Raw genomic sequence first — 27,856 nt, 5'->3', positions numbered from 1 at the left:
AGTGGTTAATGACAAAAGTGGGCTGGTAAATATTTAACAGCTATCTTTTAAAATGTACAGAGGACATACTGAAGTTTAATCTGCATCATTAACATTTTCTCCATCACTTTCTTAAGTCTAGACAATCAACAAAACAATAAGGCTGGCTCTCATCTGTAGTACTTGTTGATTCCTGAGATGTAAATATTCACACTGAAAATTTAACAATCACCTCTCTCAAATCCAATCCAGCTGGCTCCTGCATACGCTTGGTTACAGACCTTTTCATGGAGGTTCTGAAGTACTCGAGGCTTGATTCAACCAAAATGATGATATCTTCAAAGAGAGACACTGGAGGACTATACCATCTGACTTCCCTAGTATTTCCTTCATGACAGTGGTGAATACCCAAGGTAACCATACATCTCCTTGTTTTATGTCTTATTTGATATTATTGGTCAAAAGGACATCAAAAAGATTTTCTTTTTTGTTATATCTTCAAAGGAACTCGAATAATTTGATATATGGATGGGAGGCACCTTTTGGAAGAGAATCTATTTTTCAAAATATGATTTTGGGGCAGCTAGGTGGCACAGTGGATAGAGCACTGGCCCTGGAGTCAGGATTACCTGAGTTCAAATCCGGCTTCAGACACTTAATACTTACTAGCTGTGTGCCCCTGGGCAAGTCACTTAACCCTAATTGCCTCGTTTTTTAAAAAATGATTTTGCTGCTGTCTTTTTAAAAAACACCATAATTTCCCTCAGTATACCTCCTACTTCTCTCCTATGGAGCCATTCCATAAAAAGTATTTTTAAGACAAAAAAAGAAGAAAAAATCAGCACAATTAGTCAATATATGGGAAAGATGTCTATAAATGTGTGCAATGATTAGCAACTGTGGACTTCCAACCTCTGCAAAGGAGTTGGGTGGGGGTGTCAGTTTTGGGGAGCTGTGCTTTTCTTTACAATTTTGCAACATTCACTTTTGATTTTTTTTGGTGGTTGTTCTTTCCTACTAACAATGTTGTAGTCATTGTGGTATCATATTTCTGGCTCTGCTCATTTTGCTCTACATCCATTCATGTAGAGCTTTCCATATTTCTCTGTATTCATCACATTCGTCAGTTCTTAAATTCATTAAATTCATGTAGCATAATTTGTTCAGCCATTCTCCAATCAATTCCATCTACATCATTTACAATACTTTGCTAGCACAAAAAGTACTGCTACAAACATCTTGGTGTATGGGGACTTTCTTCTTATCAATGGCCTCCTTGAGCTGTAAGCCTAGCAATGGAATCTTAGGGTAAAAGGGAATAGATGTTTTAGTCATTTTATTTGTATAGTAATACCTGCTTTCCAAAAAGCTTGTCCTGATTTCCAGCTTCACCAACAGTACATTGGTGTATCAGTCTTCCCATAACACCTTCAGCATTGATTATTGCCATCTTTTGTCATCTTTGACAGTTTGCAACGTGAGAAGTGAAACCTCAGGGATGTCTTGATTTGCATTTCTATTATTTTCATATGGCTCTTATAAGTATGCAATTCTTCTTTTGAGAACTATTTGTTATATCATTTGACTACTAATCTAATGGGGAATTGATCTTGGTCATATCTTATATCTGTTAATTATTTATATATCTTGGGTACCATATCCTTAGCAGAGAAATATCTTTGATACAGAGGTGTTTTTTCTTCTTGTTTGATCACTTCCTTTTGTATTCTAGGTGTATTAATTTTTTTATGGAGAAGCTTTTCAATTTTATGCAATCAGTCATATATTTTATCTTCTGTAACTACCTCTGGGCTTTGTTTGGTTAAGAATATATCTCTTACAGAAGAATTGGTAGAGTCTGAATACAGTTTGAAGCACATATTTTTCACTTTGTGTGTGTATGTTTGGTCTGTGTTTTCTTTCACAACATAAATAATTTGGAAATTTGTTTTGCATGATTAAACATGTATAATCTATATCAAATTGCTTACCATTTGGGGGTTGGGGAAGGAGGACGAGGAAGAATTTGGAACTCAGAATTTTTAAAAATGAATGTTAAAAATTGTTTTTACATGTAATTGGGAAAAAATAAAATGTTACTCAAAAAATTAAGTGGGAATAATAATGAAAGAATATATGTCTTACCCATAACTGTGAAAGGTATATAATCTATTTCTCCCTCTTTTAGTAGTATATTCTTTAATATTGAGGTCACATATCCATTTACAATAGATTGCGGAATGTGGTGTAAGTTGTTAGTCTAAACCTAGTTTCTGCCAGACTGCATCCTAGGTTTCCCAGCAGTTTTTGCCAAAAAGGGGTTCTTCCATAACTAATTTATGTTTTCTAGTTTATCAAACACTGGGTTATTTAGTTGCATCATTTTGGATTCTCCTTTGTCTAATGTCTTACATTGCTTTACCTGTTTTTTTAGCTAATACCAAATGGTTTTCATGACCGCTGCTTTATAATACAGTTTGAAGTTTAGAAGTGCTATTTCTTCTTCATCCCAACCTCTTTTTACCTTTTTTCTTGCTATTTAAGATCTTTTATTTTTCCAAGTTAATTTTATCTTATTTTAAATTTTGAATCAATATTCATTAGTAATATGGTTTATAATTCTCCATTTGTGCCTTATCCTTCCCTAGTTTAGGTATTAGGATAATATTTGTCTCATAAAAGGGAATCTGGTAAGGTACTTTCTCAATTTTTTGAGAATAATTTGTATAGTATTGTTGCTAATTGTTCTTTAAAAATTTGGCAGAATTCTCCTCTGAATCCATTAGGATGAAGATATTCCTCTGGTTTCTTTGTGTTCTCAGTTTTGTTAGCATATAACTGTATTGTGGGTTCTGATAATTAACTTTATTTTTTTCTGGTTTTGGGGTTTTTTCCGTGGAGTGTGAGTGTGTGTGTGTGTGTGTGTGTGTGTGTGTGTGTGTGTGTGTGTGTGTGTGAGAGAGAGAGAGAGAGAGAGAGAGAGAGAGAGAGAGAGAGAGAGAGAGAGAGAGAGAAGAGAGAGAGAGATTTCATTTTGTTGATTTGCTATTTTGTTGATATCCTGCCCTCTTATTTTTTCATCAGATTGGCTAAGGTTTATTTTAAATTTTATTAGTCTTTTCAAAGAACCAGCTTTTAGTTTTATTGATCGTTTATATAATTTTGTGATTTCTAGTTTATTTTTCCTCTAATTTTTAATATCTCTTTTGTGCTTATTTTAGGCTTGTTTACAGGCATTTTAATTTTTTAAAATGCATATTCAGTTCATTAAGTCTCTCTTTCTATTTTCTTAATGTATGTTTGTTAGAGATATGATTTCCTGCCCCCCACAGACTTCTTTAATTGCACCCCCAGAAATTGTGGTAGAAGAGAACCTTCAAGGCAATTTTGCTCTATTGAAACAAATGTATTTTAAAAAATAACCAACAGCGGGGTACTGTATTCTCTACAACTTTAAGTCAATTGTGTAATGGTGAAGATATATTCTACTCTGAAATATTACTTGTGAAAGCCTGTCTACTCTCTACTTATACCTTCTCCAAAGATACCCTTGACACATGTGTAGATTATTTTCATAATACTTTTATAGAGATGGGGTAGTAGGCCTAGAGGTTAGTAGCTATTGTTCTCTTGGGAATCTTTTTCACTATCAATAAGGTTAATGACTTTTTTCCCTGTGTCTCTGGTATCTTCACATCCTCCATTTATCTTTGAATGGATCCCCTAGTGCTCTCTCATGATTGTGATGCCTCCAGCACAGCTCTCCTCTTCACAAGTTTGATCTATTTTTTTTTTATTTTTAAAATTTATTTAATTTTATTTTATTATGATTTTTTAAGGGCAATGAGGGTTAAGTGACTTGCCCAGGGTCACACAGCTAGTAAGTGTCTAGTGTCTGAGGCTGGATTTGAACTCAGGTCCTCCTGACTCCAGGGCCGGTGCTTTCTCCACAGCGCCACCTAGCTGCCCCCACAAGCTTGATCTAACTCAGCTGCTTTCCCATCTCCATTCTCCTTGAAGTCACTCCACCTCTTCTAGAAGCATATCCAGGGTTGCACTGACAGAATCCAAGGCTTAGTAGTGAAGAAAGCTGGATGTAAACATCTTTTTAGCTCTCTTCCATTTTTAAATTTTCCATTCTCCATTTTTCTTTTTCTTATTGTCCTCCTTCCCTTTTCAACTTCAAATGCCCTCAGGATGTCTGCTTAGTTGAGTCTCTTGGCAAGCTTTCTTTAAACTAATTTTACTCTTCACTGCTTCTGTTTCTTGAGGCAAAATTGCGGCAATACAAATCTTCCCTCATATCTATAAAATTTGACAAACAAGTTTATATTATAAACTGGTGTTACCTTTGGATGTTATATCTCCTATTTGGCAAGAAAGACAAGTGACTCAGGGGTCTTTAGGCTCTTTGGGTCCCTTTATTGTGGTAATTGATTAACGGTGGTTAAACTTCTCCATGAAATTATTGCAGCTATTTGTGACTATGGACTTTTCCCATCTATTTTTCTTTATCAATAACATATTTAAATAGGTTAGGATGAAGCTAAAGTTTGGGATTTTTTTTATATCTTTTTCTCATTCCAATTTTTTTATCTTTATAGTAATAGGTGATCTAACCATACACTTAAAACCGAATGAGGAATGACTTCTACATTGGGAACAAGTAATTTACTATCTCTTCAAATATAGCTAATTTAGGGGGCAGCTAGGTGGTGAAGTGGATAAAGCACTGGCCCTGGATTCAGGAGGACCTGAGTTCAAATCCGGCCTCAGACACTTGACACTTACTGGCTGTGTGACCCTGGGCAAGTCACTTAACCCCCCATAGCACCGCAAAAAAAAAAAACCAAACTAATTTAATTTTTGTGCTATTATTTGGTCTTGCCACATCCATATTCTGCTGAATTCTTTCTCTAAAAAAGCATCCTTCACGTGACACTTACTAGCTGTGTTGCTCTGGGCAAGTCAAAAAAAAAAAAAAAGCATCCCTAATTGGCCTATGGGCAGCAAAGTCCTGAGTAGTCTACTAATCTTTGTCTTCTTTCGTTACTTCCTTCTGATTCATGTTTTTCAATATACTTCTCACCATCTTCATCTATTCTGACTTTTTCACTGAAATCGCCAAGTATTAAAACATAATTTGTAGGGTCTCATCAAGTTTGTTGCAGAATTTTGCCCCCTCTTTATCCTCTGCAAAGGAAATTGGTGGTAATCTGCAATTATTTTCATGGTGATCCCTTTGCAAATACCTCTCATGAATTAGGGCGGCTAGGTGGCGCAGTGGATAGATCACTGGCCCTGAAGTTGGGAGGATCTGAGTTCAAATGTGACTTTAGACACTTACTAGCTGTGTGACCCTGGGCAGGTCACTTAACCCCAATTGCCTCAAACATCCAGGGCCATCACCAGTTGTCCTGATACATATGTCACCATTGGACCCAGATGGCTCTGGACAAGACAGTGAGGTTAGTGACCTTGCACAGCCTTCCCTCACTTAAATCCAATTCAGTGCAAGTCATGACATCACCTGATGTCATGTTCCTCCTCAGGAAGGAAGGACAAACAACACAGACTATCATGAGCACTGCAAAAACCTGATGACCGAATGTTCCATGAAATGATGTTTCTTGTTGCCTTTCTTCTGACCGCTAAAAACCAACTCATATAATTCTGTAATTAGGCTCCCCACATCTTTCCATTTAATTGCAACTTCCCTCCTTCTTCTGGCTTAATTTACAGCGAGAATGCCAAGACTGATCCAGGAAAGTTCCTCCAGTGGCATGTTTACTTTGGAAGATGAGCTTATATTTAGGACAACAGCAAATAAGTAAACGTTTAGATTTATTTTATATATATGATATATATATATACATATACACACATGTGTGTGTGTGTATGTATGTATGTATGTATGTATGTATGTATGTATGTATGTCATGCTGTTATCCCATATTGACCTTTAAGTCCACTAAAACTCTGAGATCTGGGAAAAGTGGAAACAAGTTCTTGTTCACAGCCTTTGAGTTTATTTAGTCTAACTCCCTCACTGTACAGATAAAGATACTGAAGCCTGGAGAGGGTAAATTTCTCAGCTAGGGTCATACAGCTGGTAAATGGCAGAACTGGGAGCTGGGCAGAGGCCTTGTGATGCCAACTTCCATGCTCTGGCATCTGGGCATCTTGGGGCTCAGGGAGGGCAGCCATTAGGATTAGTGGAGGGAGTGGGAGGGGGTGACCAGGCTCAGGCAGGGAAGGAAAGAGAGAGGAGGGAATCCCCATCCTGCTGGGGAGCTCTAGGTTCTGAAGCCATGGCCACAAGATGCCAGAGATGCTCAGAGAGTTTCTTCAGATCGTATTGTACCAGGGCAGGAGCTTTCAGATACTAAAGCCAGTTTGGCTTTTAGTTTTTGGGGAGCATCTGCACTGGAGACATTTAGGAGAAGAATTTGGTCCCCGGGGGTCTCTCTTCACCTGATTGCTAATACTCAAAATGCCTTTCAGGTAGAAGCAGCATTCTGTCCCATAGTTAGCGAGAAAAGACAGACTGAAAATGCAAGTATGAAGGAGAGGTAACCATGGAAACCAACTCAGTCTTGGGTAAGTACAAATAATAACCTCAGAGCCTTTCCACTTTTCTCAGACAAAGAAGATTGGGAACCAGAGAGGTCCTAAAAGAGGGGGCAGGAAGAAGGCAACAACTTCATAATTTTAATACCGGCAAAACTTCCACTTCCTTCCCACTATGTAAATACAAAGAAATACTGTCCTCCACATGCACCATTTAGCAGCATCTTAGGAGCATCTTGACTCAAATACCAGCTCTGGGTTCATAGACAGACTTTTTTAGGGGGGGGGGCGCAGTTTTCTCAACTGTAAAATGGGAATACCAACACCTGTACTACCTTCTTCATGGGGTTTCCATGGAACTCAAACAGATCATGTATATAAGGCTTTGTATGTCAGTTATTATGAGGCTCAAATGAGATATGGTAAATCTTTTTTTCCCCCCAGGGCAATGAAGGTTAAGTGACTTGCCCAGGGTCACACAGCTAGTAAGTGTCAAGTGTCTGAGGCTGGATTTGAACTCAGGTCCTCCTGAATCCAAGGCCAGTGTTTTATTCACTGTGCCACCTAGATGCCCCAAGATAAGGTACGTCTTTCACTTTGCAAACCTTAAATTACATGCAGTAGATAAACAGGTATTATCATCCTCAGCTTAAAGATGCTTAAAGAGTACAGATAAGTAAAGGGATTTGAACAAGGTCACCCAGCTATCAGAAGTGGGATTTGAACTTGGATCTTCCAGACTCACAATCCAACACTCACTCCACAATGCCAGTTGATGGAGACTCTTTAGTAACCCTGCCACAAATGCTTTGAGAGAGGGTAACATGGCCCACTTGGCAAGCAGAAGCCTCTTGGCACTATCTCCTTAGGAACACCTCACAGTGCTCCAGGGGAGTTTTTCCTTTATGTGGAAAAAAAGCATCCAAAGAGAAGATCACTACAGCAAACTTGGGCCTCCCTGATTGTCTGCCCACCCACCACCTTCAAATCTTTAAGAGAGGTTAAGTCACTGCCCCCCCCCCTTCAGTGCTCTCTCCACATTGGTCTTTGACATTAGAAGCCAAAGGGTCCTAGCTTCCAGCTCACCATCAGTCAAATTTCCCAGGCTCCTCTAATCCCAAAGAATATGAAACCAAAACAGTGGGGACCTCAGTAAACTGGCCAGTGACTTGTAAGCCCAAATGATCTTCCCCAGACTCATGCACAGGGTTATTGTACATTAAAAGTGGAAAGGAAGCAGACAAAGAAAGAATCTAGTTCCAGGCCGTGGCTCTCCCCAGAAGCCTCTCCTCCAGGCCTGCACTGCTGTGGTCACCGCATCATTACCTGCTCCTATTACCACAGCGTCGTATTCAGGCTGCAGGTGGCCCCCCGCCACAGGGCATGCTGGTCTCAGGCTCTGCTGGGTAGACACGGCAAAGGCTCTTCCTAACCTCTGGCTTGGGAGAGTCATTTTCCCCTCGGTTTTAAACTCCAACCAGTTTCCAGATGCAGCCACTGGAAGGGCCAGGCCTTTGAGCTTTCAGATTGTCTGGTCTGCAGGCAGAGAGGGAAGCATAGAGAAAAGCAGGAAGGGAGGTGGAGCAACAACCAGACCAGGCTTCCAGGGTTGGCGTCGGGCCATCGCTGAGAAGGGAATTTGCTTTCCTCTCTCCCTCTCCACTGCCCCTTTGTCCCGTCTCCACAACTTAGAAGCTGAGGTGAGATGACTGATTAACTTTGAAGAAGATGGGTTCACTCTCTGGGGTTTATCATTAAGGAGGTCTGGTCTGCTTAGGGGTAGGGTTTTCACCAAGAATAAAAGTGAGGTGATAATAACGTCTCACAATCATAGACTGCTTTAAGGGCCAAGGAGCCTTTTATATATATTATCTTATTTGAGCCTCATGACAACTCTGGGAGTGGGTGCTATTGTCATCCCCATTTTCCAAATAAGAAACTGAGGCAAAGGGAGTTAAGGGATTTACCCAGGCTCGCTCATTAGTAAGCACAGGAGGCAGACCTGACTTCAAGGCCAACACACTATTCACTTCAGGTAGAGAATAGAGAGACCTTAAGGACTTTCACCTGAAGAAGAAAAGCCTTTTGTTGTTGTTCTGACTCTTTGTGACCCCTTTTTGGGGCCTTCTTGGCAAGGATACCAGAGTGGTTTGCCATTTCCTTCTCCAGCTCATTTTACAGATGAGAAAACTGAGGCAAACAAGGTTAAGTGATTTGCCCAAGGGTATATGGCTAGTAAATGAGACAGGATTTGAATTCAGGCCTTCCTGACTCCAGGCCTGGCACTTTATCCACTGTCCCATTTGGAGCCACTTGCTTATCCCTGCCAATAGGATTGGGGGCAGCTGACTCAGTCACCGCCATCCTTTCCTTCACCATTACATTTCAGGGCATTACCCTTGCCAGTCATGACTGGTTATGGGCTGAAGCCCCACTGCCCTATTCCTTCCAGGTCCAAGGTACCTTTCAGCCTCACCAATCTCAAAGTCATGGTTAAACAGTTTGATTAGTAAAAGCACGAGAACCTCGGGAAGCATTAGCCATTTGTATTGTAAAGTGCGACATTCCCAGCCTCAGAACAAAGCCTGCATTTTAAGGAAGTTCACCTGCCCAATAAAAGTCTCCTATCTCCACTTATTGCAAGAGAGGAGATGAATGATGATCATACCAGTGACTTTTGAACACCCGCTGCAGTGTGAAGCCCCGCTTTGTGCTTGTGGGCTGGGCAGGGCTGTCAGCTTTCTTCCCCATCAGCCCACCTGTGATTTGTTTGGGCCAATGCCAAGCTCCATCTTGTGCTTGTACATCTCTGCAGGTGAGTGCCGTGGGGAGCCTCCCACACTGGTGCTGCTCCGGGTTCAAGAGGGGCAAAGTGCTTCCCACTGTCACAATGTATTTGCCCTCCTAAACTTCCCCCTGAGATCTGCATACGTGCATGTGTCACATAGAACCCCTAGGAAGTCCCTTGATAGACCCTCTCCCTAGGAAGTATTTTTTGCTCCCAGTATCTTCCAGGAGATGTCGCGTAGTCCAGAGAAGAGGTGCCCAGATACAGGCCTACCCCAAAGAACATCTTTGGCAGAAACATCTCAGACTCTCTGTTTCTAACTCTTTTCCTTTTCTCTTTATAGGATTAGGATAAGATGGCCTGAGGGTGCCTGATATCTATTACATATATTATATGGATATTATATATGGATATATAATATATTATACATGCTTTTTATTTCTCCTGAAGCAGGCCACATAGCCCATCTAAGAAGGCCCCCTGAAAGGTAATTTTCTTTATTATTATTATTTTTCTTTTTTCTTTTTGGTGAGGCAATTGAGGTTAAGTGACTTGTCTAGGGTCACACAGCTAGTAAGTGTTAAGTGTCTGAGGCTGCATTTGAACTCAGGTCCTCCTGAATCCAGGGCTGGTGCTCTATCCACTGCATCACCTAGCGGCCGCAAAAGGTAAGGGTTCTAGGCAAGATTGCAAAGTAGTTGAAATATGCCTTTGGGAACCCTGCTTCCTTCCTATCTGCTCCCCTCTCCTTCCTCTTTGCAGTTCTTGTCATATGGCATCCAGGTGTCATGTGTTCTCATGCCTTCTGAGTCTCTGACATTGCAGTATAATGCCCATATTCCCCACCCTATCAACAACCACTGTCCCCCTCTCCCACCCTCTCTAGTTCACTGGATCTTAGGAAGAAAGCAACCTAATTATTGGATAGGAGTAATGGCTAGTAAGGTGTGAATGGCTACAGGCTTAGAATTCTCAGAGGATATTTGCATTTTCCAAATGGTATCAAGAGAACCTTGAGGCCGTCAATGTCCATTCCCATTCCACAAAACCAGAGGGCTGGCTAAACCTTTGCTTACATGGTGGAATATTTGGGTGCATTCACCCTCTCACCACCTGCATTCTATAATAATAGAATCTACTTCCCAGGGTTGTTGGGAAGATCGAATGAGGTAATATATGTCAAGCAGCTTTGCAAACCTCCAAGTGCTGTGTGCAATGTCTGTCAACCAGCATTGGTAAGCCTGTTTTATTAATCTCATTGTTTTATGAATCGAAATTCCCCGTGTGTAGCCAAAAGCTGCCACCTGTGAGTCCCAGTTTTGCCTGCTCACACAAGTTAGCTCCCTTTCCCACAGAATAACCCTCCACATATTCGATGATAGTTCTCATGTCTTCTCTAAGAAAAACCAACCTGGTCCTTGCAAGTCTCTCAACGTCTCCCTGGGCTTTTATTTCCTTATATGTAAAACGAAGGGTGTAGAATAGACGTCATCTAAACTTCCAGTCTGATGCCTTCCAGGCATCTAAAATTGTGCTCCTATTGTTCCTTATGAGTGCTGCTAGATAGTACAGGGACAGAGTTCTGTTGTCTGTAATCAGGAAGACTCATCTTTGTGAGTTCAAATCTGGTCTCAGAAATTTATGAGCTATGTGACTCCAGGCAAGTCCCTTAACCCTGTTTGCCTCAGTTTCCTCATATGTAAAATGATGTGGAGAAGGAAATGGAAAACCACTCCAGTATCTTTGCCAAGAAAATCCCAAATGAGATCATGACTGGACAACATCATTCCTTATGCTGAGAGTCCCTTTTAAGGGGTCCCCAATGTCAAAACTATTTTCATAATAATAGTAAAATCTTATTTTGCCTAGTAAAATACTCATAATTCCAACTGTATATCTGCATGAGCCTGGATTTTCTTCATCTACTTCAACCAAAATAATATGTTGTCACAGACTGATTATAGAAGTAGCTATGAGAATCCAGCTGTCTTTGATTAATCCAGACATTAAAGAGATTTGCAAAAATATGTAAAACAATGCAACATTCTTACTATTTTTGTTTTGTTTGGGGAGTATAGTTACTTATCATAAAATATTTGTTAATATTAATGAATTGATTACTGTTACTATAAATGAACTAATCATTTACAATTGTTATCAGTTGTAATTTCTAACAGAAAATATTGCAAGATATAACCCACATAAACTCTTTGGAGGTCTTCAATAATTTTTAAGAGTGTCAAGGGATCTTGAGACCCAGGGTCTAAGAACATGTGCTATAGTGGATGGAGAGCTGGCCTCAAAGCCAGGAAGATCTGGGTTCAATTCCTTTTTCTGATATATATTGGTTGTGTGACCCTGAGTAAGTCACTTAAACTCTCAGTGCCACAGGCAACTGTCTAATATTATAAATCATGTGGGGCAGCTGGGTGGCACAGTGGATAAAGCACTGGCCCTGGATTCAGGAGGACCTGAGTTCAAATCTGGTCTCAGATACTTGACACTTACTAGCTGTGTGACCCTGGGCAAGTCACTTAACCCTCATTGCCCTGCAAAAAAAAAATCATGGAAGTGTAGAACCTGTATTGGTAGAGGGAGTTTCCTCATCTGGGAGGTCCTTATATTAATGAAATCACAATCCTAAATTCCCATCCCTATGATCCTCCGACTATTCCTTGTGGTATCTAGACCCCTCATCATCCCAGACACTGTCCTCTGGATGCATCGTAGGCTATCAATATCCCTCAAGCAATGTGACAAATGCAACATGCCAGATGTGGTATAAAGAGTTGAAAGGATAGGAAGATTATTACTTCCAATGATCTGGACAATATTCTTCTATTTATATGGTCAAAGAAAGTGTTGATTTTAAAAAAATTATCAGCTGCATCCCACTGCTGCCTTACTCCAAACTTGTGATCATTTAGGCATCCTCATCTTTTCCCATGTCCTATCACTGCTAGGTGGCACAGTGGGGCAGTACATAGTATGTATAGGACTTGAAGTCTGGAAGACCTGAATTTGAATTCTGCCTCAGGCACTAGCTGTGTGGTTCCATCCTGGGCAAGTTCCTTGACCTCTGTATGCTTCAATTTCATCATCTGTAATAATAACAAATAACAATGTCTACCTCCCGGGGTTGTTGTGAGGATCAAATGAAATGACATTTGTAAAGTGGTTTGCAAACCTTAAATCACCCCCACCTGGGTTCACATTTTGCCTCTGATCTGTACTGGCTGAATGAGCCTTGGCAAGACATTTGATTTATCAGTGCATCAGGTGACTTTATTTATTTCTTTCTTTTTAATTTTCTTTTCGGTTCCAAATTCTCTCTCTCTCCCCCTCCCCCTTCCCCCCACCACTGAGAAGGCAAGAGGAATAAAAACCAATCCGATAAACATCTATTAAGTGCCTACTATGTGCCAGGCACTGAGCTAAGTGCTGGGGATACAATTAATAAAGACAGTCTATGCCCTCAAGAAGTTTACCATATAGGGGGATATGACACACAAAAGGAGGCAGGAAAGGGGGAAGGGAACACGGGGTGGGGTTACCTGGCCTGGGGCATCTGGTTCTGTAGTGTTGAAACCAGACAGGGCAGCAGAGGCAAAGTGCCTTAGCTGAGAGTCCTCTATAAAGGAAAGCATTGGGAGGAGTTTGGTGCTCCACCTTCCAGTCCTCCAATCAGAGGGGAGAGGAGGGAGAGGGAGGTAGTATCAAGGCTTGAATTAGCACAGAAGTTGATATTTGTCCTTGTTAAGGCATCGGGGTGATGTCATGACTTTTGGTGAATTGGATTTAAGTGAGGAAGGGCTGTGTAAAGTCACCATCCTCACTTTCTCCTCCAGAGTCATCTGGGTCCAGTGTCAGAATGACTGGAGATGGCCCTGAATTTTTTTTTTTTTTTGGTGAGGCAATTGGGGTTAAGTGACTTGCCTAGGGTCACACAGCTAGTAAGTGTTAAGTGTCTGAGGCCAGATCCGAACTCAGGTACTCCTGACTCCAGGGCTGGTGCTCTATCCACTGCGCCATCTAGCTGCCCCTGGCCCTGAATATTTAAGGCAATTGGGGTTAAGTGACTTGCCTAGAGTCACACAGCTAGTAAGTGTCTGAGGTAAGATATGAAGTCCGGTCCTCCCAGTTTCAGGGCCATTGCTCTATACACTGTTGCCACTAGCCACCACTAGCAGCAAAGTGGTCAGTTTAGAAGTGGTGAGTTTATCCTGGGAGGGGCATCTTGTTTAGGGAGTTGAAATCAGAGCAGCAGATGCAAAATGCAGTGAATTACAAATTAGCATTATAAGTATGTGTGGGCGAGTAAAACAAATCTCCTCCTTAGACCCAGACAGTTATCGAAGTGGACATAGAAAGATTACGGGTCTGCATGAGTGGAGGGGCCTTCCTCATCAGCAGCTCCCTATGCCGATGATGAAATCACAGGACTGCCCCTTCCCCCAACTGTTATCCCAAGCAGCTCCCTTTTCCAGCTTTGTTATTTGAAAGTCTGCTAAACATGCCATCCACATCTTCATCCGAATCACTGATGACCAATGGGCAAGCCAAGACTGAGGACATACCCCTGCAGCAAGCACGGTTGTTGCTTACTCCGGGAGTCCCCGGAGTAGGGCTTCTTAACCTTTTTGGGGTTGTGGCCCCTCAGGTCATCCAATAAAACCTAGGTACGAACACTTCAGAATGTTTTGTTGGCTGTCTTCATAACTGAGGGCAATGCTAAGTTTCAGTTAGAGGTTATGCAAATAAAGATATATTTCTTTCCCACCTAAGCTCATGGTAGGCCCTCCTGAAGCCTAACTACCTACCACACCCCAGCTAAAGAACTCCTCTCAGGCAATCTTTCTATTCTCAGCTAATTCAATCAGATCAACTTTATTAAATACCTATGCTTGGTGCTAAGAGCCAGGGTACAAAGACGAAAAACAGCAACCCCTGAATTCAAAGAGCAATGGAGGGCTATGATATAATGACTGCACTTAGGGTAGTCGCCCCACGCCTTGACCCTTTTAACCTCTGTGAGCTATGAAGTGCATTTTCACCAGGTTATGTTTGCCTCATGTTTCGTCATAACTCCTTCACATGATGCACCCGGGCTTTCACTTGCTGAAACTCCTCTTTTTTGTGCTTCTGTGCCTGATGAACACTGTCTAACCTACCTTAAGTTGATGGGCTATAATTTTGCATACTGACTGATAGATAATTTCGTTCCCTGACTGGATTGTTTGTCATGTAACCTGAACAGCACACCCTTTAAAACACCAGTAGAGTTATTAGAATTCTCTGTAGCGTTTCGGGATTGCAACTTTGGCTGACACACGCCCATAACGGAGCATCCCCTTTGTGTTATCTTCACAACTTGGCAATCAAAGGTTTGTGGATTTGGATCCCCAGGAGGTGACTCCTCTCAGATTCAAAAGTATTTTGTAGGGCTGTACCCCAAAAACTATAGCTCATGTGTCTCCACCAGTGAACATATAAGGGAAAATAGATTGTAGAGCTGACTAGCTCAAAGCAAAGGCATTTATTAAGATTGCATGGTTAAGTGGGGCAGTGAATAGAGCAATTGGCCCTGGAGTCAGGAGACCCTGAGTTCAAATGTGGCCTCAGACTAGGTGTATGACCCTGGGCAAGTCACTTCACCCCATTGACTTTCCCCCAACTCCCCCCAAAAAGATTGCATTGCAATTACAGTAGCTACAAAGTATTCTCCCCATAAACCTTTCCTGATCTCTCCCAAAAGGACACAAGGCAGACATGGAATAGGGGCAGGCACAAACTTAGAATACATCAGTAATTAGGCATACTCATAAGGGACACAGGTGGTAACTTATACCTCTAGTACTTCAGGGTCCCAGTGTACTTTCTCTTTGAGGTGTCCTCACATTGTGGTTCTCCTCTTCCCCCTTATAGAATTTCTGTTAAGTGAATTGTTCACCTGTGCTCTCCACATCTTCCTCCCCACCCCCCTCACCCTCTACCAGGCAGCTAGGTGGTGAAGTGTTATAAAGCACCCGCCCTCAAACCATAAGATTTGAGTTCAAATCTTACCTTGGACATCTACTAGCTGTGTGACCCTGGGCAAGTCACTTAACCACCAATTGCCTTAAACATTGGAGACCAATTCCAGTGGTCCTGATATATATCTTTTCACTGGACCCAGATGACTCTGGAGGAGAATGAGGTCAGTGACCTTGCACAGCCTTTTCGGTGCAAAACACGATATCACTGCAATGTCATGGTCCTCTTTGAGAACAAAGGACAAACAATATCCTCTCTACAGTTGGAGTTATATCTGCCAGAGCTAAATTTCTCTCTACTCCTTGAAGCTGCTGCTTCCTGTCCTTGGCTCTCTATCTACTGTGGTGCAGTCTTCATGATTGAGTGGCCCTCCTGTAACTCTGACAGGTGTGTGATCAGTCTTTGGCCAGTCAACAGGAAACTGGCCCTCTAATTCCACCAGAGAGATCTTTTTCACATTTCACTTCATAAAGTGCTAAGAGAGTGCCGACTTGGCTTCAGGATTTGGTTTTATCACCTCCTGCCTCTATTACCTGCCATCACTTTCTGGAGTTACTTCAGCTAATTGTTGGTGGGATCAGTTCTCCCCTTTCTCCCTTCCCCCATCTCATTAGAAACTGTATAAAACTAAACATCCGTCCAGTTCACTGTGTTTCCTTGCTTTGGACAGCCATTCCTTAGATGGATTAAGGACAGAGAATCTTCGGTGGAGGTGGGGGACTCCACACTGAGCTTAACACTGAACATTCCAACTACCAGCCATCCAGCTGAATGCTAAACCACCTCATGGAAGCCAGCTGGCTCCTGGTAGAAGCAGGCACTGTGACTCAGTGTACCCCAGGGTGTTCATCTGTTTGGTTGCCCAAAGTGACTATGGGCAGAGTACATATGCTACTGATGAGTATTCTTACCAATAAAGTTTTAATCACCAAATGCTACACTCCCTCCTTTCTTGGCTCAAACCCTAACCCTTAATTAAAGTTCTATTTGAAGGGTGTGGCTGATGCAGTTAACACTTTGTTGGTTCAGACTAGCACACATAAATATGGTAGGAAGCCGACTGTGACAGGAATGGGAGATCTGCACAGTGTCTGCTAGGATAATTTAAGAAGGCCTTGGTTTCATCTGGGACGGAGACAGAGAAACTGAAAAAGTAAGGAAGGCTTCTGGTAAAGTACATTTATGCAGTCCTTTAAAGAGAGATGTCCTTACAACAAAGCCATGAGGTTGATTATTGCTACAGCAGTAATAGATCACATTTATAAAGTACCTGATACCTGAGGAAGCCTTTTTGGAGGAGGCCGCCCCTGAACTGGGCCTTGAAAGGAGGCATGAGGTATGGGTTTTTTCCAGGCAAACCCTGCCCTTAGCCCAACTGTTCTCATCTCAGTTTGTCTAATGCTCTCTAGGCTTCCTTTGGAGGAACCTCCTTAAAGAGCCTGCTGTGGATGAATGCTTAGAATTAGAAGTGTCTGAGGTGAAGAGTGGGGACCAACCTGTGAATATCTGGCTAGAATGTGGAGTGTGTGAAGTGAAGGCACTTGGGAGCCACGGACCATTTCCTTTTCTTGTTTCTATCTTAAGAATCATCAACAAACACAACCACTTTAATACATAAAAAAGAACCAGAGATTTCCTAAGAAACTCTGAACTCCCATTACGTACAATTTGTCTTTTTAAAAACTAACATTAAATTTAACAAGGTACTAACAAAACGGCTCCATTTGTGTCTTCTGGTTTTGTGGTTTGTTTTATTTTTCTTGGTCTGTGCATTTAAAAAAAAGGAAACAATGTAACGCCAATGAGAAGAAAAACAACTCTGAAAGACCAGTAAGGGTTTCTGACAAGGTGAATGTAGAGGGTTAGAAGGAAGATGAGTTGAATAGCTGAGTTAAAAATGGACTGGAGATTAGGAGAGAATGGAAGCAGGGAGACCAGTTAGACCAGGCAAATGCTGACAGGGATTTGAACTAGGGAGATGTCACTGTAAGTTGGAAAGAGACTGTCTCCAGAGGGGTCATGGAAGTAAAACCTACAGGGTTTTGCAAGCTGATTGGATTGGGGTTCCTTATGAATTTGCAGGGACCTGCTTGGAAATATTTTTAATCCCAGACTCTTCTTGAATGCCCAAATATTGCAAAAAAACACTAGAGGAAAATTAGGGTTTTTTCCCCTCTTCTTTTTCTATAATTGAACTGTCAGTTTTCCAATGTGTTTCCTTTACAAGTTAGACTCGGGTCTTTGAGGTAACTCTTGCATGGTGGAATAAGTAATGACATATGCTGTACGACTGTACCCAAGAGGAGTAAGGAAGCCCAGAGTAGCAGTATGAATGCTGAATCCCTAGAACACTGGTGCTTAACAATTGGCCTAGAGCACACAGTGGGAGCACATCAATGGGATTATCATTCTTATTTAAATGATCTTGACTGTTGACTTATTGTACCATTATGCAACAGACAGCTTCTTGGAAATCCTCATGGAATGCAGGTTCACAGGAGGAAGTTTGTCTGATGGACTCAAAATCCCAAATAATCAACCCAAAGTGTTCAGCCCCTTTGCGGGGAGCCCCAGACTTCTAGGGCTCTTGCTATGTTTTTCTGATGTTTTCCTTGTCCTAGTGGAAGGCAAGGTGGACCTCCATTTGGATTACCCTGTGTGTGCTGCAGTGGTCCATCAGCACATCTCAGCTCTGGAATTTAGTCTCTTCTATCTCCTGGGGCCAGGACACCCAGAGCTCCTCAAATCCCCTCAGTGACTGCAGAGTCATTTGTGGTCTTGTTTGTGCCCAGAAATGAAATGGCCAGTGTGGGGTGGGCAGGTTTACAATGCATAAAGCAGAAATGAGGGGTTTCCAGAAGTGAATACTTTCTTTCTGTCGATCGATGTCTTTTCAATTTGATACATCTCTCCTTAGCTAAACTCTGCAGAGGATTCAGAATTTGGTTTCTTGCTTCCTTCTACTCTTTCACTAAGGTTCTGGAGAATAAACTGCACATATAGGAGGCACACATTCCATTCAATGAAGTATCATTAACAGGACAAACACTGCTTGTTTTTTGCTTCCTGTCACCCTCTATCTTTACCTGGGAATCAAGAAACACTGAGTCCCAGCACACACACTGACAGGCTGGGAGTGAGCATGTTTTTAACTGCCTGTTGTGCAGGACATACATAGGCCCACACTAAGCCCCCTCCCCATTTTACCATATGATAGGCAATAAGGCAGCTTGGATTTTGGGAGGCAGAGAAAGGAAACTCAAGGATAAGAAGGAATCCAGTGGAGAAAAAGAAGAAAGGTAAGTGCTTTAAGTCATACAGGAAATTAAGGTCACAAAACCCTGGATATTGGGTGCTGGTAACTTCCTCCCCTCTTGGGAAGCCTCGGAGAGACAGCCCCCAGATCTAGTGCCTCTGAATTTCAATGTCAAGATCTCTGGAACTTTTAAGGACACAATAGGGAAGGAAGGCCCTTGTTCAAAGGTTCATCATTCCCTTTCAGAGGGAAGAATGATTTGAGGGAAGCCCAGCCCCTGTCCCCCAACCTGCTTTCTGAAACACAAAGTGGCATCTGCACCATTCGTGCTAAGATCTGCCACACCACAGGACTGATTTGTGGCTTGGAGGGGCATCTCTATGTACCATGCATTCTATGGACCAGCCAGGGTAGGGCTTTTCAGGAATATGCAGGCATGGAGGTTTTACCCTGCTACCTTCAGGCTATCACTGATTTTGCAGGAGGGCATGGATTACCTATGATCTTCATCATTTGAAGATTTGAGAACTTGAAGAGGGGCATTTCCATTGCCGAGGTGAAGCATCTGGAGACCCTGAGCAGGTCCTGAAGGAGGGAGATATGGAACAGACCAAACAAATGTCTTGTATAATTCAAGAGCCACACAACAGTCCAGCCTCCTAGAGCAAGGGGATCCGGGATGATTCCCACAGCTGCCGGGCCAGCTGGCCTGCCTGCTGGACCACTATGTCCACAGCGAGGACAGAAAGGTGGATGGTCATCAGTTCATAGCATTTCACTACTTCTCCCGCATGGCTCTTGCTATAGTAGCGCAGAAGCTTCCTAGGAGATAGGGTAAAAAGAAAATATAAGGTTGAGGAGAGAAGCACCTTTTCCAGCAACACAGTCAGTGAAGACTTCTTCCTCAGCTCTCTGCCACGCAATTAGAATTGCCCTTGCTTATCCCTTAGCTCTCTGACAGTAATTCTACTCCTTCAAAGAGGTTCCTATCCTGTGGATTCCAGCACCAACCCCACAAGAACCAGAACCTGCCGGGCCCAGACATGTTTTCTATTGTAATAAGAGCTTGGTAGAATCAGGAGTGGCCACACATGTGGGCGGCCTCCTAACTGGCTTCTTTGATAACAAAGCATTGAGATGCTACTGTACTGGGCATAGCGAGGTCAGATACTCGGCAAGCCCTCACAGGAGGATTTCTAGGAACTTCCCCAATGGGAGAAAAGCTACTCTTCCTCTGACCCCAGGAATATGTGTATATATATTGTGGTAAAAAAATATGAAAGTTTTTTAACAGTCGGTTAGGATAACTGAAAGACGCCAGTTTTTCTTTAAGGACCACCCTTTCGGGGAGGAGACCAATGGCATGAGCTATGCACGCCAGTGCGCCTGCTGCGCATGTCAGACTGCCTGCTACACACTCAACTTCCGGGGTGCGAGCTTAAAAGACAAGGAGAGAACGGAAGTGGGCTTTTTTTTCTGCTCCGCTGGTCTCCTGGCTGCGCTGCACAGACAGACGTGCACTGGAGTTTGACTTGGCCCGGCTCTCGGTTAACAGCACGCGCTTGACTCGGTCTCTCTCCCCAAAAGTGGCCTTCGGTTTTGGTGAGTTTTATACAGAATATAGACTAAGCCTAGACTTAAGAGGATTTGTATTGTATTTCTACTTTCCTATCCTTCTAATCAACATCACCTTGTGACTACCATACAATAAAGGCTCTATCTAGAAAACCAGAAGCTTCTTCCATTTACTAGTCTGGGAGATAAATTAAGGGAAAGGTTAAGTAGGGGAGATTTATGATCTAATATCCAATTTTAATTTCACAGTATATACATATGTATATGTATATGTAAATGTGTACATGTATGTGTGTATATGTACAAATATTCCTCTACATGTGTTTGCATGCTCCTAAAGTATGTGTGTGTGTGTGTGTGTGTGTGTGTGTGTGTGTGTGTATGCCCCATCCACCCATCCATCCATCCATCTCCCAGGTCTCCCTCACTGAACCGGCCCTTGAACTTTAATCTGGAAGGGCGTTACCTGTAATAGTCTCCCCCAAGCACACCTATGGGAGGTGCGTCATCAGAGAGGACGGGTACCTCTATCGCCTGTAGTTTGTGCCCCTAAAGAAGAGAAGAGCTGTGAGAAGGGACTGGAAGGAGGTATAGGCAAAAATGTCACGAATAACCCTGAGAAGCCAGGAACTATGCGCGACCATGAGGCTCTGAACAGCAGAGCCCTTTTAGAAAGAGCCATTTTCTTGCTGTAAAAAGATGAGGTTGCCCACCTCCAAACCACCCTACCCCATGAGTACTGTTTTTCAATGCTAACCCCGCCCCACATATGTATTGTCTTCCCCTATGAGCTCTAAGTTCCTTTAGGTAAAAGACTTGCTGTATTTGCATCCCCAGCACGCAGCAGAGTGCATGGTATACTGTAAGTGCTTAATAAATGCTTGTTTTGTTCCTTCCCACCAATTTCTGTTTCTACCTAATAAGGTCTATACCAAGGGGGAATTCTAGAATTGAGAATAGTCCTTCCCATCTATACTTTCATTCTTTCCTGTGTTGGGTAGTTCCAGTTAATTTGAACTGGAATACCTAGTGTGTGAATTTAATTTTTCTTTTTTTTACTTTATTTGGTACATTTCCTTATGTTCTGAGAGGATGAAGAAGAGGAAGGCTTGGAATCAACTTATCAACTTAGTCATTGTGGCAGAACTTTCTAAGCCCTTTTGTCTGATTATTTTTTATCAACTACTACCTTGGATACTGATTGCTCCAGAGATCTCCTGTGAGAGGAGAGGAGGAAGGAGTCAAGAAGGATGCCTATTGTGGTTGGGGGTGAGCGAGGGAGAAGTCAGTAGTATTGGCATAGAAAAGACAGGCAGAGATGAATAAAAGGCCTGGATAACAGAAGCAACGGCAGGTTCAAGTGAATGCTGGAGTTTGAAGTGACTGCTCTTTAGGGGCTGGAAAAAAAGAAGGAAAAAACAAGAAAACAGCAAATGAAGAGAGGGCGAATTAAAAAAAAGAAGAATTTGAGGAAGTGATAGAAAAAGAAAGCAGGAAAAATATGGAGGTAAAACCTCATTACCTATTTTTATACTGCTGAAGGCAGTGTGGCCTCATGAAAAGAACGCAGGGTCAGGGGTTGGAAGATTTCAGTCATAGCCTCAAGCTTACCCTTCACTAGCAATGTGACCTGGTACAACTTAATCTATGCATGCTTTGCATTCTCCACTTGTACATGAGAATATTCCAACTTTCATCTACAAAGATGATGTAGTTCATGCTCTTAGCATTCCTTTTCAGTACTGCAAATGACTCGTCCACACAAAACTGGGCACAGCTTCCTCTCTTGCCTCTTCCCCCCATCCCTCCACTTATGCTATGTGTTGGAAGAGAGCCAGGTTGGAGCAGAGCTATAGACTACAGCCATAAAATTCGGCAAAGAGGGTGTAACCTGCATCTTTGACCTCATGGACCTGCACTCTAATTCAAGTGAGCTAACTTGTCTTCTTTCACAGAGCCATTAGAATGAGACCAAAAATGGAAAGTGTTTTGGAGAAACCAACAACATTCCCATAGTTACATAAACATATCTTCTTCTCTTTGCTCCTGGGAGCAAGACTATACACACCATCTCATTCTCGAACCACAGGAAGTAGGAGCAGTAGTAGTCGCCGTCTCGGAACGTCAGAGTAGTATAGCCCTTTTGGAGGTACCGCCGGGACAGACCAACTAAAGCCCAGACCTGTGGGAAAGGAGAGAGGAGAAAATGGATCAAGCTAAAGGCTCTATCATTCTCTTTAGTCCTAGCCAGCTTCCACTAGCTGTGCCTTTTAATTGTCTCAGGTGTTCCCTGTCTCACGTGTCGCCATTCAAAAAAACATCTCACAAAAGGCCATTGTTTTGATGACTCATTAGGTTTTTTAGCAAACCTCAACAAATGAGTAATTTATACTATTAGTGACATTATATATTTTATGACTACAAAGGATCAACTGTGATCACTCAAAGTCACCTTCTGGCCATCAGGAACTCCTGATCATATTCCAGGAAGTCAGATACCAGGAAGTCATGGGTCAGGTAGGGCCTCTGAATCTGGTGAGGCTGGTGAGAACTGGGGCAGGGGCAGGAGACACATTTTGACCCATAACTGCTGAGGCTCTGGATCCTGTCCAGGTTCACAGAATGAGTGATCTCACACCACCAGCACCACCACCACCACCACAATCCCCCCTAACATTTATGTAGTGCTTAAAGGTTAACAAAGTGCTAGACAGGTATTATCTCCTTTGAGCCTGACAATGTGTAGCTGCTATCTAAAGATGAGGACACTTTGGCTGAAAGAAGCTGATCCACCGAGGGTCACACAGCTAGTAAGTGGAGGAAAGGAAGGGAAGGAGGGAAGATCTGAACTTGGGTCTTCCTGACTCCAAGTCTCAGGCTGTACCATTACCCTGCCTGGCTGCCTTGGCCTTCTTAAGACACATGCTTGGCTGGGGCAGTGACCATCAGAGATGCAGGTGGCCTCCAGTAGGGGGCAGTAGCGGTCAGTTTCTGGTATCTGAGAGGGGATGGATGCATGAGGACAGAAGGGAGGTTTGCTGCTATTACAACGAAAGTGTACATTTAGGGGAAATGCACATCCAAGGAAGAAGCCATAACGAATGAGCTTCCTTTGAATCAGAATACTGAACAAAAATCTTAAAAGAGACCCAATGGAATATACCTCTTGAAATTCAAGTGAACAAACATTTGTAAATATCACGTGAAAATCGATGTCCAAATCAACATCTCTTGAACTCTTCTCTTCCCCCTGGTGGAGCTCAGGAAAGACCTCTGGGTCCTTCATTAAATTCCCTCCCACAGCCTCCTGGCCAAGTGGTTCTCCAAGGCCTGCTTGAAGACCTCCAGGGAGGGAGGCTTACACTCCAGTGAAGACTGGGGCATTTCTAGTGACAGCTGGAAGGGGCTTCGGAGACCATCAAAGCCAGGATCTCCCTTCTCCAAATGAGGTAACTGAGGAAGAGAGAAATTCAGCTGCTTATCTTGTGTCACACAGCTAGTGCATGGAGAAGGACCTGAACCCAGGTCTTCTTGGCTTCAAAGATAGCTCTCTATTCACTAGATCTGATGGTGCAGTAGACTGAGTGATGGTCCTGGGGTCAGGAAAACCTGAGTTCAAATCTGGCTGGGTGACCCTGGGCAAGTCACTTAACCTCCATCTGCCTCACTGTCCCCATCTATAAAATAGGAATAATAACAGCATCTACCTCTCAAGGTTGGTGTAAGGATCAAATGAGATAACCTGTGTAAAGTGCTTAGCACAGAGAAAGGCACAAAGTAGGCACTACATGAATGCCAATCCCCTCCCTTCCTCTTTCCCCACTCCTCTATGCGTCTTCTTTATGTACAGAGTAAGTATGAAGAGAATAAGTGCAAATGTCATTATAGAATTGTATCTCGGGCACGAGTCTTTGGGAGGCTCAGGAAAGGCTGTACTTAGCATTGGGGCTTAAGCTGGGATTCTATGGGCTAGAAGTGAGGATGGAGCGCATTCCAGGCACAGGCGAGGGGTAGTGCAAAGACACGGAGGTAGGAAATGGAGCGTTGTGCTTGATAAGCCAGGGGGGAGGAGGTTGGTGTGGCCGGATGACAGCCTTCTCACACAAGAAGATGACTCTCCTGTCCTCGCTATGTCTTTTATTCTACAGGCTCCTTCAAATATAGCACAAGGCTTTTCTGTTGTTGTCTCATAAGCAACTTTGATCTAGCTCATCTCATCTGCACCAAGTGCTGAGGCAACTTTGAAAATGACCAGAGCAGCAGGACTTCAGATATTTAGAGGTGAGGTGAGTTGGGGATTACCTTAGTTTTGATGAAGGCAGCTAGGGTTCCCTTGCCCAACTCTGACGTCGTTTTTTCAGTGATGTTGAGGGAGGGAGCCACCATCTGCCCTGTCATTCGATCCACGTAGATGAAATGTACCAAACCTGGGAAGTCTTCCAAGTAAGTGAAGGCCAGGGTTAAGGAGGTTCTAATCCAGGCCATGAGGGACGGTCCTAGGAAAAATCTTCTATTCACGAGGTCATCACCAAAGGCAATAGGAGGCAGGTGCTCTCAGGTATGCCTTTTACCTGAATTCCTGTTCCATTTCACTCCTCTCCTCAAAGAGAACCAATTATTTCCCCTCCTAATTCTCTAACCTGCGAATCCCATGAGAAGCATGAGGCTCAGTATTTGAGAGGAAGGACAGTTACAGAGTGGCCTAAAGGCAGAGCAAGACCTGGGTTTGAATCCTGATATCAGCCTGTTTCATCAAGGAAACGTACCGTTTCTTGAGGAAACAAAGTGGGGAACTGTAACGATTGGAATGATGCCACCTGCTGGAGACTTACTGAAGAAGAGTTCCGCCCATGAAGCGAAGGTCTTTGAGGGCAAGACCAGGAGTCTTTTCTTTGGCGTCAGGAAGTGACGAGGGCTAGTGGGAGGAGGAAGGAAGAGACTGGCACTCGCTCTGACTCTCTGGCCTTTGGACGCTGGTGGAGAGCGGAGCTAGAAATGTGTTCTCCCTTTAATAGATAGGAATCTAGGCCCTTCTCTCTCTTTACCAAATTCTTATTCTCCTTAATAAATGCTTAAAAGTCTAACTCTTGCTAAAGCTTATAATTTATTGGTGACAACTCATTAGATATTTTAGACAGTTTAGCTAGAATTTTAGCCCTTAACAAGCCATTTACTAGCTGTGTGGCCTCACTAAAACTCTCCCATCCCACCTCCTCATCTGAAAATGGGGATAATCACAGCACCTTCCTTAGAGGTTTGTTGTAAAGATTTAATGAGATCATGTGTGTAAAGTAACCTGCAGACTTCGAAAACCTCTCTGTGCAAATGCCTGCAACCACCATTGCTGTCATCATCATCATGCTTTTTCAGGGAGTTTGAATTCCTGTTCCTGGGATACTGCTGGCCAGTGGCATGGTCTCTTCTCTATACTTGGACAGTCTAAAACTATGGCCAGGACAACAACAGGTGGGGCACAGGCTTCTGTGCTGATACCACTGGCTTAAATGTGATATGCTTCCCTGCCCTAGGAACTTAAGCACTTTGATGAAGGTTGGAGGGTTTTCGTCTCCATTTTATAGATGAGAGAAAAAAACACCCACAGAAAGGAAACAGTCAATTTGGCCAACATTTAGTCAGGTATGCCCTGGGCAAATGGGGACCTCGGTCTTCCCCTCCTTTATAGAAGGAAAAAATGAACTTCTTCCCAACAAATCTCAGGAAATGATGTCCAAAGGACCATACTTAATATCATAAGGGGAGGGAAGAAGCACTGACTTAGCCAGGTATGGTGCCAAGCACTTTACAAATATAATCTCATTTAACCCTCAAAACAACCCCAGGGGGCAGGTGCTATTATAGCCCCATTTCAGAGATGAGGAAACTGAGGCAAACAGAAGTTAAGTGACTTGCCTGGGGTCACCCAGCTAGGAAGTATCTGAGGCCAGATTTGAACTCAGGTCTTCCTGACTCCAGGCCCAGGGTTCTATCCATTTCACCACCTCGTGGCCTATAAAAACAGAGGCAGTATGGTGGAATAGCAAGATCACCATTCTGGGAATCAGGATATCTAGTCTTGGTTCAGTCAATAGGCATTTATTAAGCACCACTGTATGCCAGGTGCTAAGCACTGCAGCAGATACAAAGAAAAGCAAAAACTAGCTCCTGCTTTCAAGGAGCCCATGGTCTAATGGCTCTGCTACTCAATAGCTGCAGGATGTGGGAGAATCACTTCCCCTTAAAAAAATAAGGTGGAAGCAGAAGCCTTCCACCGGCTCCTATAGCTCTAGGCCCTTGGGGTCTTTACAAGAAAGATATTCTAGGAAGGGTTCTGTTCGTACTGGCTCTGAAAGACTTCCTATACAAAAAGGACCAGGAAATGTCTGACGCTCACTGTGAGGAATAACCAGAGAGCCTCTGTCCAGGTCGGCTCCTTTGACCCTCCTGCTCCCCCTCCTCATCTATGTCTACTGGCTGCCTTAGAGACATCTCGAAAACCATATTTGGGGGAGGCCTTTCTTGGTCCATTTCCTGGCCTCGTTTCCCAGCTGTTAGTGCCTTCCACTCTTATAATAGTAATAGCCAGGGCAGCTAGGTGGCACAGTGGTTAAAGCACTGGCCCTGAATTCAGGAGGACCTGAGTTCAAATTTGACCTCAGACACTTGACACTTACTAGCTGTGTGACCCTGGGCAAGTCACTTAACCCCAATTGCTTCACCAAAAAAAAAAAAAAATAATAATAATAGCCATTATGTATTAACACATACACACAGAGATAGACACATGTCCATATAATATACTCAATGGGGCAATTAGGTGGCCCAGTGGATAGTGTTAGCCCTGGAGTCAAGGACCCAAGTTCAAATTCAACCTCATGTACTTATGAGCTGTGTGACCCTGGGCAAGTCACTTAACCCCATTTGCCTCCATTTCTTCACCTGTAAAATGAGCTGGAGAAGGAAATGGCAAACCCCTCCAATATCTTTGCCAAGAAAACCCCAAATGGGGTCAGGAAAAGTCAGACATGACTAAGTAATAACAACAAATATATGCAACACTTATATACATACACACATATATAAATACATACTCAAAATTCCCTATATATATTTAATCTCTACATACTCAGTACTTATATATACATGTATGTATACATACAGTATATATATATCTACACAGATTCAATATTATATGTATGTGTGTGCATGTACTGCACATTAAGCTTTGTAAAGCACTTTACAAATATTCTCTCATTTGATTCTCACAACCCTGTGAAGTAGGTGCTATTATTATCCCCATTTCATGGATGAGTGAACTGAAGCAGAGAGAGGTTACGTGATTTGTCCAGGGTTACAAGGCTAGTAAATGTCTCAGGCAGGATTCAAACTTAGGTCTTCCTTCCTCTAAGGTTACCTTGTATTGGCTTTGCACATATCTCCCGCTTGTCTATTATGCGCAGGTTGTCTCACCCCCATTAGAAGGTCAGGTGACTGAGGGCAGGGAAGGTCTGTTTTTCTCCCCTGTATGGTCGGCCAGCACTTAGCCCCGTGCCTGGCACAGAGTGAGGAAGCACCACCACATGCTTGTTGCTGAATAAGAGCAGGATAGGGAGAAAAGGCCATGCATGCAGTACCACTTATAGCCTGGAGATCCTTCT

The 27,856-nt window shown here is 43.0% G+C and overlaps 2 protein-coding genes across 6 annotated transcripts in view; both read right to left on the bottom strand.

Moving 5' to 3' along the window:
- PYROXD2 (pyridine nucleotide-disulphide oxidoreductase domain 2) overlaps positions 1 to 8,092 on the bottom strand; it is a 106,069-nt gene extending 97,977 nt beyond the window's left edge. For all 4 annotated transcript variants that reach the window (XM_043989642.1, XM_043989643.1, XM_043989644.1 and 1 more), the window contains exon 1: positions 7,876 to 8,092. In XM_043989642.1, coding sequence (XP_043845577.1) covers positions 7,876 to 8,002 — 127 coding nt within the window. In that variant the 5' untranslated portion in view covers positions 8,003 to 8,092. The remainder of the gene's footprint in view (positions 1 to 7,875) is intronic.
- Positions 8,093 to 16,584: 8,492 nt separating this feature from the next.
- Positions 16,585 to 27,856, bottom strand: part of HPS1 (HPS1 biogenesis of lysosomal organelles complex 3 subunit 1) — a 34,696-nt gene continuing 23,424 nt past the window's right edge. Inside the window, exons 17-21 of one of the 2 annotated variants that reach the window (XR_006354903.1) lie at positions 24,504 to 24,648; positions 22,270 to 22,383; positions 21,391 to 21,598; positions 20,668 to 20,750; positions 19,414 to 19,448 (exon numbers count right to left, since the gene is read on the bottom strand). Coding sequence is in view for 1 of the 2 variants with exons in the window: in XM_043986269.1 (XP_043842204.1) it covers positions 19,286 to 19,448; positions 20,668 to 20,750; positions 22,270 to 22,383; positions 24,504 to 24,648 (505 nt within the window). In the remaining variant the exon portion in view is untranslated. Of the gene's footprint in view, positions 19,449 to 20,667; positions 20,751 to 21,390; positions 21,599 to 22,269; positions 22,384 to 24,503; positions 24,649 to 27,856 lie in introns of both variants that reach the window. The other variant, XM_043986269.1, reaches the window with a different exon arrangement.

The sequence above is a fragment of the Dromiciops gliroides genome, chromosome 2 (assembly GCF_019393635.1).
Source record: "Dromiciops gliroides isolate mDroGli1 chromosome 2, mDroGli1.pri, whole genome shotgun sequence".
NCBI classification, from domain to species: domain Eukaryota; kingdom Metazoa; phylum Chordata; class Mammalia; order Microbiotheria; family Microbiotheriidae; genus Dromiciops; species Dromiciops gliroides.
Note: the sequence above shows the minus strand (reverse complement) of the source record. Positions and strands in the feature narration are given on the sequence as shown.